The sequence below is a fragment of the Antrostomus carolinensis genome, unplaced genomic scaffold (genome assembly GCF_000700745.2).
Source record: "Antrostomus carolinensis isolate BGI_N321 unplaced genomic scaffold, ASM70074v2 scaffold8954, whole genome shotgun sequence".
Classification (NCBI taxonomy): Eukaryota; Metazoa; Chordata; class Aves; order Caprimulgiformes; family Caprimulgidae; genus Antrostomus; species Antrostomus carolinensis.
This window is the reverse complement of record NW_010310060.1, coordinates 1-10,843: the sequence shown is the minus strand read 5'-3', so window position 1 is coordinate 10,843 and position 10,843 is coordinate 1. Positions and strand designations below refer to the sequence as shown.

At 42.0% G+C, this 10,843-nt stretch overlaps 2 protein-coding genes across 2 annotated transcripts; one reads left to right on the top strand and one right to left on the bottom strand.

The window, feature by feature from the left end:
• Positions 1-418: 418 nt before the first annotated feature.
• Positions 419-1,830, top strand: SNAPC5 (small nuclear RNA activating complex polypeptide 5; the record flags this gene model as incomplete). The annotated part of the gene is made up of 2 exons (XM_029084570.1): positions 419-508; positions 1,720-1,830. Coding segments are annotated over 2 exons (201 nt in total), but the record flags the coding sequence as incomplete, so codon positions are not given.
• Positions 1,831-4,672: 2,842 nt separating this feature from the next.
• Positions 4,673-10,788, bottom strand: LOC104523635 (dual specificity mitogen-activated protein kinase kinase 1; the record flags this gene model as incomplete). The annotated part of the gene is made up of 5 exons (XM_010166286.1): positions 4,673-5,609; positions 6,571-6,616; positions 8,194-8,254; positions 10,044-10,109; positions 10,581-10,788. Coding segments are annotated over 5 exons (495 nt in total), but the record flags the coding sequence as incomplete, so codon positions are not given.
• Positions 10,789-10,843: the final 55 nt, after the last annotated feature.

Sequence of the window (10,843 nt, the reverse complement as noted above, 5' to 3'; positions counted from 1 at the left end):
CTTTTCCAACCAAACAATTCTGTGATTCTGCGATTCCTGTGCTGCAGCTATTTCACAAAATAATCGCTGAGCTGAACACAGCCCTTTGTTTGTGTGCCAGCAAACGTGGCGGTGCTGGTGTCCTCGGTGTCCTGCGGTCTGTTGAAGCTGAAGAGTGGAGTCTCCATCTCTGGAGATGTTCCAAACCCACCTGGACACTTTCCTGTGCAACCTGGTGTAGGCTTTGGCAGGGGGTTTGGACTGGAAGATCTCCTGAGGTTCCTTCCAGCCCCACCATTCTGTGACTGTGAAGAGTGGTGAAACAGGTTTTAAAAGCTTTGCTGTTACTGCTGTTGATTATTAAAAAATATTTAATTTCTGCATGGTAAGAGTCTGAGAAATAATTACTGCAACAGCATCTGTGTTCCCTTGTTTGCAGGTGGAAGAGCTGGCACTACAGTCCATGATCAGGTCGAGAGAGGAGAACGGAGAGGACTCTTCGTCGGCTGTTGCAGAGGAGCCTCATCAAGTAAGGGGAGCCCCGGCCTGGTGAAGAGCAAGGGGCTGGTGTTCCCCTGGGATGGGCTGTGTCAGCGTGAGCAACAGGGAGAGGAGAGTGGCCACCTGTTTCTGTGGGTGTTGGTGACACTCACCTCCTCATAGCTCTCGGCTCGCTCCTCCAAAAGAGGCTCCAGATCCAGCAACCACACTGGTCCCCAATGAGGAAGGATCATAGATTCATAGACTGGTTTGGGTTGGAAGGGACCTATAAAGGTCACCTAGTCCCACCCCTCTGTGGTGAGCAGGGATATCTTCAACCAGATCAGGTTGCTCAGAGGTTGCTTAGGTTTTCAGCTAGAGTTCTTAAGGTTGACTTTGTTTTATGAGGAGCAGCTGAAAGAACTGGGGGTGTTGAGCCTGGAGAAAAGGAGGCTGAGGGGAGACCTTCTGGCTCTGTGCAAGTCCCTTGGAGGAGGGTGGAGAGAGGTGGGGCTGCGTCTGTTCAACCAAGGACCAAGGGACAGGACAAGAGGAAATGGGCTCCAGTTGTGGCCAGGGCAGTTGAGATGGGATGTGAGGAAGAATTTATTTGCTGCAAGGGTTCTGAGGCATTGGAAGGGGTTGCCCAGGGCAGTGGTGGAGTCCCCATCCCTGGAGGGATTGAAGAGTCGTGTAGACATAGTGCTGAGGGACATGGGTTAGTCATAGGGGACTTGTCAGTGTTGGGTTCATGGTTGGACTCGATGATCTTAAAGGGCTTTTCCAGTCGAGGCAGTTCTGGGATTCTCCTGAACTGAAAGGCTCAGGTGTAAAATCTGGTTTGTTGCAAGTTTATGTTTCAAGTCCAACCCAAAGGGGTTTCACCTTTTCCCATCCCTGGAAGCAGCACGTTATTCCCAAACACCCGCTTGCTATTGGTGTAGCCTCAGCTTGCTCTTGATGAGCTTTATTAAGCATCGTGTCTAATCTTCTTCTTAACTGTGACACCTGGGTTTAGCCAGCTGATCAGAGGGGAGGCAGGTACAGAGATCTTCTGAACTTCTGACTAAATCTGTGGTCAGCCTGAACTAGATGAAAGGCTTCTATGGAGAACTGGTTCCTGTCACTGGGATGGGCTCGTGCAGCCAACAGTTCTGGTACCAGACGCTGTGACTGTGCAGTTTCAGTAGTGATTGGAGAAGTATTCGCTATCACTGCCAGGCTTGATAATTAGCAAGTTAAACTCTTGTTTTGTGACAGACTCTGGGGCAGATGGACAACGAGGCTGCTATCAATCAAACAGAATTACACCTAAGTCTGCAAGAGCATGAAGAAGAGGAGGAAGAAGAGGAGGAAGAATCAGATTCTTGAGAGAGAAAAAAATCAGAGATGGTTTTTAATGCAGACTCATGAATTTCTTCTTCTTTCATATAAAATTCACCAACTGGTTGTTGTTTTTCACGGATATGAACTATCTGATACACGAGACTCTCCAAGTCCAGGGAGGTGACACTAGAACCCATGAATGTCACAAGCTCGGCACATCTCGACTGAAGTGTTAAAAGAATGAAAATTTGCTGCACAAATATGTAGCATAATCCTTTCCACATTTACAACCTCATGTAGCTTACTACGCCTTTATAGGTGGATGGGAGAAATCACTGATCAAGTCAGACTAATTTAACATGTAATAGTTTGTAAAAACATGTAATTTAACTAATGTCACAGCAATAATTTGTCTGTTCCTATTTCCTGATGCTGAAGAAATAAAACCAGGCCAAGGAGGCTGGGTGCTGAACCAGTGATTATGTTAGAACCTCATTTGCTTCCACTGGGAATTTTAAGATCGGCCGTGAGAAGAGCCGTGGCCGGGATTGTCTCTGGGCTTCCAGCTGCTGCGTTCTCAGTTACAGGGAAAACTGGACTGGGGGAGCGAGATGGAGCTGTTCTTACGCCTGGAGAAACAGATACTGCACAGTCCACCTGAGTGTGAGTGTGGTAATGAGGTGGCCTCTCTTTCTACACACTGGTGCTCTTCTCAAGCACTGTCAGACTGTATCAGTGCCTCCTTCAGAGTAGCAGCCAATTTGCCTTTTATTTGTCCACAAATTGCACGTTAAAAATTGCTCCGTGTTAATTCTAATAAGGAACTAATATTTTTAAATTAGTGTTATTTTCTTTCTCCCTCACAGTAACTTCATAAATCAGTGCACGTCCACCTTCTGCTTTCAAGTGAGCTTCGAGGAGTTTTAGGAACTTATGAAATGGAAAGTGACGTGATGTCCCCTCCACACTTTCTTTAGTGGTACGGAAACAACCTCGTGCTGCTCTTACCGACAGCCAGTATGTTTGGTCTCCTCATGGAGTGCAGACACTGTGGTGTAGCTGCTTATATTATCCCTCCTTAAAGAATAGTTTTAAAGCACAGAAACCCAAATCTGTTAAACTGATTAAAAACAATAAAAGTAATATTCTAACTCAGCCACTTTGGCAACTGTCTTGCTAGGAAAACAGTTAAATCCAGGGTTGGTTGTTGCACAACGAGGATCTAAAGCTGCTGTCTCTGTCATCACTCAGGAGATAATACAATAAACACTTTTGCTTTTAAGAGCAGAATGTGGAGAAGTGTCCTGGCTGTGGCCAGAACACACGATTCAACCTCCAGCGAGCTCCTGCCCCTGCTACAGATGAGACTGGGCTTGTAGTGACAGAAACTGAGCAGTGGGATGCAAACACAGCTTCAGCCTCTACTAAAAACTAAGCAGTTTTTAAGTTGGAGCTTAAAACACCAGAAGATCCAGCAAAGCCTTCTCAAGAATGACAGGTAAAAAAACCAAATTCAAGTCTGACCAGAAAATGTTATGGCTTGGACTGTCAAATAATTCTTTGAAGATTTATTATTTATCTTTATTATTAAGATTTTTAAATGTGAAGAGCTGCTTTGTGAGGAGCGCAGTAGCCAGCTTCTCCTTTCAACATTCAGGGCACTTCCCTTGGCTGCTGTACATCACAACCACTTGCCACCTTTACTTTGCTTCTGGGCAAATGACATGCTGGACAAGTTGCTCCTGGGTGATTTTGACTGTTGAAAAAAATTGTTATTTGTCCCCAGCCTGTTTCAGGGTAGTTTTTGTGGCTGTACTTTATCTCCCCTCTTCCTGGTACCTGTTATGACCGAGTCCCTTGCTTGCTTTTGGGTTAAAACAGATGAGTTCTATTGCATGTCACAATAAAGTACTTTTCCTGGTGTCCCACCACATCTACTCTGCTTGCTTTGTTTACATGGTTGATGACTGTGGAGCAAATAAAACTGGATTTAAATATCTTCAAAACTTACTGTTCACATACTGCCTCTTTCTTTTACCAAATAGTAACAAGTAGCACTGTAGTTTTTCAGTGTGTTACTGTGTCTAATTCACATATAAATTAAACTCTACCCAGCTTTGTCACCACTACCTACAGTCACACTCAAGTGAGGACAAGCTGCAGGAAACCTCAGACGTGTCAATGAGTCATTTCCTCCTCCTGCTGGGTTGAGGGTTATTCTATCCCTCGCTCTGATACTGGATCCTGTCTGCCAAGTGGAAGTTCATCTCTAGAGTGATTTGGAGTCCTTTTGGGAAGGAACTTCAGCTGTTTCCATGCCTGAAACATCCTTTCAAGGAGCTAAACTTTTTATAGCACTGTTAAGAGAGCAAGATGGTCACCTGTCCTTGCTTTTTTGTTGTGCACCAAGAGGAAGGAGCTGGCTGAGTAACTGACAGAAGCTGAACTTCTTCAGGTTGTTTTTCTTCAGAAATAAGTGCAGTAATCACTCTTGGTAAGTGAGAGATGGTGGCTGGAGCACAACATTCTGGTGTTTTGTGCCACAAGGCTGGTCTGCCTTCGGAAAATGCCTGTCACACCCCACCCAAGGGGTTACAGCACGAACCGAGCATCGAATGCTGTACAAGTCGTGTGAGCACTACCCAGACACAACCTCTGTGGGCAAGTTTTCCACAGAAATCCAGTAAACAGTATTAACACACTGCAACAGCATTTCTTCAAGCCCCATTTCACACATCACCATTTCACATAAGCAAACTTGTAGCTGTTGGAACTGAAGGCCTTGCATGGTTGTGAAAAAAAAAGTAGAAAAAGGTTGTGCAATGCAGCAGTGACTTCTGAGGAAGGGTTTGGTTAAGTTTGAGTTTTAAAAAGAGCTCCGAGAAGCTACTTGATAATATATTTATTAAGAGAATCCATTGCTAAACATCTGAGAGAATAAAACAATAGAGGATCTTCATACACTTTAGACACTAAACACAGTCGTCATGAATTTTTAGGTTAAAAGAAAGCAAATTGCCTGGATCTTTGTCTTGATTCTGTAAGACACTTCCAAGAACTAACTTTTAAAAATCAATGAGAAAAGACATACATCACTAAATCCAAGTATGATGATATGTTTTAAAAATAAATATAGAAATATGAACAAGTCTACAATTAGAATATTGCCCTGTACATTTCCAAGAAACGCAGAGCTCTTGCCTTCTTTACCTGGAAAGAGAGATCTCTAAACAACAGCAAAATTGGAACCATGATGCCTAACTTTCAGATACAGCTTGGCAGCAGCAAAAGCATGCTCGACAGATACAGTTTTGGAGCATCCCTAAACCCTTTTTTGCATGGGAGATTAGGTAAGCACGATTGAAGTACCAACAATTTACGAAGAATCCCAAGAAAGTTCAAACAAGCTGAGGGTAAACACACCCCCCCCAGTGATATTTTCGTTAAGAAAGAATATCCATAATCACTTAAAATCAGCAAGCACTGGAACTTAAAACATTTGAACATTTTGGTCAGTAAACAAATGTCATCCAATACAATACCAATTAGTTTAGGACAAAATTTAAAACCATTTGGCACATGCTATAGAGACATTCTTCCTTAAGAGGTGAAATACATGTTTGAACAGGTACAAGCTGAGGAAATAGGACCAAAATAGCGTTGTTTGTTGTTGTTAACAGATGTACAGTACAAGATTTGCTTTCCCATATTCAGACTCCAGCAGCATGCGTGGGCGTACTCGGTTGGTTAAGGCCTATGGTTGAACAAAGCCACCCTGCAAAATCCACCTCCTCCGCTTCAGATCTCTTAATGAAAGCATGAATCTGAGCAGAGGAGAAGAATGTTATTATTCAAGCACTCAATCTGTTCAATAATAATTCTGAATAACAAGAAAGTAAACTGGATGTGTTGTAGTTCGGTATCCAAGCTAACTATAAAATTTAGCACACCACAGGAAGTGACCAGGAGAGGTTTTCTGCAGGGTGAGCGAGATAACCAGCACGTGACACACACACACATGGCAAAATTATCCCAGAGGAATGCTGCCTACACAGTGCCTATTGCAGAACACTCACACCCCGGTGCGCGATAAGGGTGTGACTCAGCCGCTTGAGATAACGCTCTGGAAAATGTCTGCCCCTGCACTGAAAGGCTTTAGGTAACAGAAAGATTCTGATTGCATTTTGCAACCCTGTACAGCAGGATCAGGGCAGGGAAAACTTGATTTTCTGCAGTAGAACTTAAGTCCTAGAATTGCACTTCAGGCCACGAAAAGATGCACTGAAACCATCATTTTATGCATTAAAAAAAATACAGGATTTGTTTGTGTCTAATAGTTCTACATATTCTGCAAGACAAAGCTGATGAAAAAAAAGAGAGGCAAATTTTGTGTTTCATAACAGATAATAAAAATGTATTTAACTATTTCATAAGGTATGTGGAATTTTGTTCTTTCATCCTCCTAAAAGTAATTATCTGTATACTTTATTATTGATTAATAAAGCCAGGAAAGAGAGAATTCTTTTGCTAATTAATTTAATAGCATTAGGTCATATACTAATGGTAATTATCAGACAGACTCCAAAAACCACTAGTTTTGGTCTCCTGGACAGTCCCTGTTCTAGGAGTGTGTGAAAGCCTGAGGCCTCTTGATCAGAAAAGCAGCCCCTCCTCAAACTGTTGTGTCCAGGGCCATTAACTACACTCTGACCCTGCTCTGGTCAGCTGAGGAACCCAACCTGCATGGAAGAGTGCTCTTAGTTCAAGTTAAGAACTTTCACTTACCATCAGCTGCTTCAAATCAGCTCTCTCAGCAGGATTTTTAATTAAACTAGGAAAACAGAAAGTGTTAACACAAGTTACACACTATTATCCTTTAAAATAAGGATGAAGTTATAGCATGTCGGTGTACTGCCTCTCAAACACAGGTCAGGGTCTGTAAGCAATGCCCTTCTGTGGAGGTCACAGGTATAATTTTAGGTATGAAATCCTGAGTTGTCTGATACTGTTCAGCAGGGGCAGGAGTGAGTGTCTATAACCAAGCTGGAGAGATCAAATTCCCACTGAAACAAAAACTCAACAACATTATAAATTTAATCTATCTCTCACGTTTCTTTTCCCCACATCTTTTCAAGTTCACTGTCAAGTACAGCTACTGTGTTACTGTTCTTCCTTTGGGAACCAGTAAGTACACATTGTCCTGGTTTTGCTGGGATAGGGCTGATTTTCTCCTCAGGAGCTGGAATAGCTGTGTTTTGGTTTCAGTGTGGGATTTGTTAGGAGAAGAATGTTGATAATGTATTGATGTTTTCAGTTGTTACTGAGGACAAAGGACACTTTGAACTTCCCTGTGTTTTGGCAGCCTACAGGTGCAAAGGATTTGGGGGGCAGAGGGAGGGAGCATAGTGATTTGCAAACCCAAATTAGCATTTGGCTCTGCCAACAGGATATTCCATCTCATATAACAATGTTCAGTATATTAATGAGGGCTGGCTGGATCTGGGGCCTAAGATAGACTAATTCTATCTCTCAGGCTCTTGCTCTATGGGGATCATGGTTTCAGTTTCAGGATTCTCTCTGCTCCGGGATTGCTAGTTGAGGACCAGGCTGGGCATTGCTCAATGGATGGTGAGCAATTGCACTGTGCATCATTCATTTGTATTTTCTACTATCATTATTATTTTGATTCATTTATTAAATTGTTTTTACCTCAACCCATGAGTTTTCTCACTTTTGCCCTTCTGATTCTCTCCCCCATTCCACTGAGCAAGCAGCTGCTTGGGTGCTGGTCAGGATAAAACCACCACACATATACTTAGCTTTTAATAAATAAAACTTTCCAAACTGTAATGAACTGCCTCCCTTAGCACTGAATATACTGGTTCAGTGCTGGTATCACCAAAGTGCAAATGGAAAAGTAAATAGATGGGAGAGTCACTGGTGTGATAAAGATGTTAGTTCAGTGAAGCACTGGGAAAGAAAAAAAGCATCTGGAGCTGCAAGACTTCAGCACCATATGGAATGGTCACTGCAGAAAGGTGTGAAGGTTACCCTTAAAAAGTAAGGATCCCCCTTTAGCTGTATGATCAGAGTCTGTAAGTACTGGGGTGTCTTCAATGCTGAGAAAATATTAATCTTGGGTGCACACAGAAGCAGAAATTGTATTTTAAAGAGGGGAACATCTCTCAGTTTTGGGGTCATCTTTGGATGCATTTGCTGTCAAGCTGGTGCCTGTAAAGTGAGCTCTAGGCACATTAACAGTCAGAGAAAGAGGATGATGCCAACTGAAATTACACTTGCCACGGCCTACAAGTAGGGACCCTGACTGCCAAGTGATTTATACAGTAAGACAGCAGTGCTGATCCCAAATGTGTCCCTTTGCAACTTAGCCATCGAGAAAATACTCACCATTTGTTAACAAAATCTTGGAATTCAGAACCAAAAACACCGTTGGGCAGTTTTGGAGGGAAAGGAAAGTAATAAAAAAAAAAAAAAAAAAAAAAAAGAAATTCAGCAGTCATTCAGCTTAACTAATATATGATGATGCACAACCTACCCAGAGATCTACCAATGATATGTTCTGTATCTGGGAAAGCTGTAAAACCCTGGCATGACCCAAGCCTTCTTTCAAGTCTGAGCTCCAAAACAAACATCAGGCAGACTTCAGCTTCCATGCATATGAATAAAGGATGTGCTGTCATATGATTTATAAAAGTAAAGAAGTTGAGTTTATCACTGACTAATTTTGGTTATTACTCTCACAGCTGCTGGATTTTAGGTGTTTCAGTAATAAATCAGGCCAGAGACAGTTTCTGTGGTGTGGGCTGGTGTTGTTTGGTTGGTTGGTTTTGGTTGGTTGGGGTTTTTTAATTTTTTTTCCTTCTATACACACACCTGAATGGGGTTAAGACAGCCTTGAGCTGTCATTAAAGGCAGCTCAGAGCAGCTGGTAGTAATTAGTATTGTGCTATTCTCCTCATTACTAATCTCCAGTTTGGGGAAGGGAAGATGCTCTTCACATCATTAGTTCCCTAATCCTTTTGATCTAAATATTCTATCCCTGGGAATGAGTTTGTTCAGGTTCTTAATTAAAAAAGAATTCTGAAAAAGAGAGAAGAGGTGCTGTGTAAACCTGCATATTACTGTCTTGTTCTCCATGACATCTGCTATAGGATCAGAGTTAAGTTTTCATTCTTACACCATGGCTCTTGCAAGCACTTACACTTGGGTTACGTGTACGTGCAGAGCTGAGGGCTGGCCTGCATTCAGTTACTCAGTGGTGTGCAGGTTTTGCTGGATGTAGCAGCTCATGCTGAAGATTTCTTGCACTACAGCAGAGGTGGCAGAAGATAATCTTGCCAAATTCTCAACTACTGCAGTTTTTCAGCTTAAACTGATCTCCTCGGGGAGGCTAAAAGAGCAGGACTGTAGTATCTTACATAATCCAATGCTAACCCTATTCCAAGAGCTGGTGCTGTCATATTAAAGTGCTGTATAATATCAAAATAGGTTTGCAATGTGAGAGGAGAACTGTGCATGCAGACGAGGAACAGGAGCAATTTCTCAGTACGTGTACAGGAGCATAAGCAATGCCAGTCCTGGCAGGGACCTAGACACCAACTGTGCTTTTTAAACAGGTGTGTCAGACACACTCTTTTATAATTCATTCACCTGGAACAGTTATGTTATCCAGCTGTTATAAATGATAGCTAACATGAGGACACTTTTGTGGTAGTGGGTGGGGGTTTTTTTGTTTGCTTGTTTTTTTTTTGTTTGATTTGGGTTTTTTTTGGAAGAACACAAGCAGTGGAGTCACATGAGTTTCAGTAGCACTTGTGAAAATATTAGATTATCAATTCTAAAATACCAGTCTCCATTAACTACCCTTGTAGCTTAGCTATTTGAAACATACAGTATTATAAATTAGGTTGTTCATAAGACTGAAACAAATTAAATTTTTTAAAAATCAGTTTTGAGTATGCCTGATCATACCAATTGGTATTAACTGTCCTAACAGGTTGCATGGTCCAGGCTGGAAAACTCATAAACCTACTTCAATGAAGCAGAGAAATGAACTAAAATTTTCCTGGGAATAATTTCAAATCAAGCCAACACACATAACAAGGATGTGCGTCTCATACTGCAGCAATAAAAGACCAGAAGACCTGGCTTATCCTAACACTAAATGCACACCCCTGCAAATTCTGTATGCTTTTAAAATGTACAATGGTATTAGTACAAGTGCAAATAGGTGATTACCTCATTGACGATGTAATCAAGGAGTTCAAAGATTGCCATTGGGGGTCGGCTGTCTGGTCCATAGGCTAAGAAGAAATTGGGGAAGTAGAAAAATACAGTGTGACTCACCTTCTGTAGTAGGAGTTCTTTAAGAATCTAAGCAACACACTATTCTTACATGGCATCCAGTAGATTTACAGGAACAACAACAGGATAATACTTCAATGCAAGGAGAAATTGTTTTCAGGTCTCATCCAAACCCACTAACTTTACTGGGAATTGTCCTACAATTTGATCAGCACTGCATCTTAGATGAACCCTAACAACAGGCTGGGATCTTAACAGCACTCGTGAAGAGCTCAGTTATTAACAAAAGGTTCTCTGGTCCTTGATTCTCAGATACCTCCTCACAGTGAGGCTGAGCCAGGTGCCCAATACAATCTTGGTATTTTTAAAGTTTAAAGCCACACTATGCAGACCACTATCAGGTAAGAAAGACCTTTTAAGCTGACAGAGAAGGGTTTTAGAAAATAATTGAACAGATGATTGTAACTTACAGCTCACTGGTCGACCAGGTGTTCTTTGCCTGGGTGAGGTTTCAGTGACTGGAGAATCTCCTTCTACTGGGTAGCCAAACATTAATTCAAGCTCCTTCGAGTCAGGAGGAGGAATTGGGTATCTGCCAATGGCCATTTCTACCAGTGACAACCCCATACTCCATATATCTGATTGCACTGAATAATGAGTTCCCTGTAGTCTTTCCGGCTATATTTAAAATAAAAAAAGAGAAAAAGAGATAGTATTGTAACAAGAACAAAAA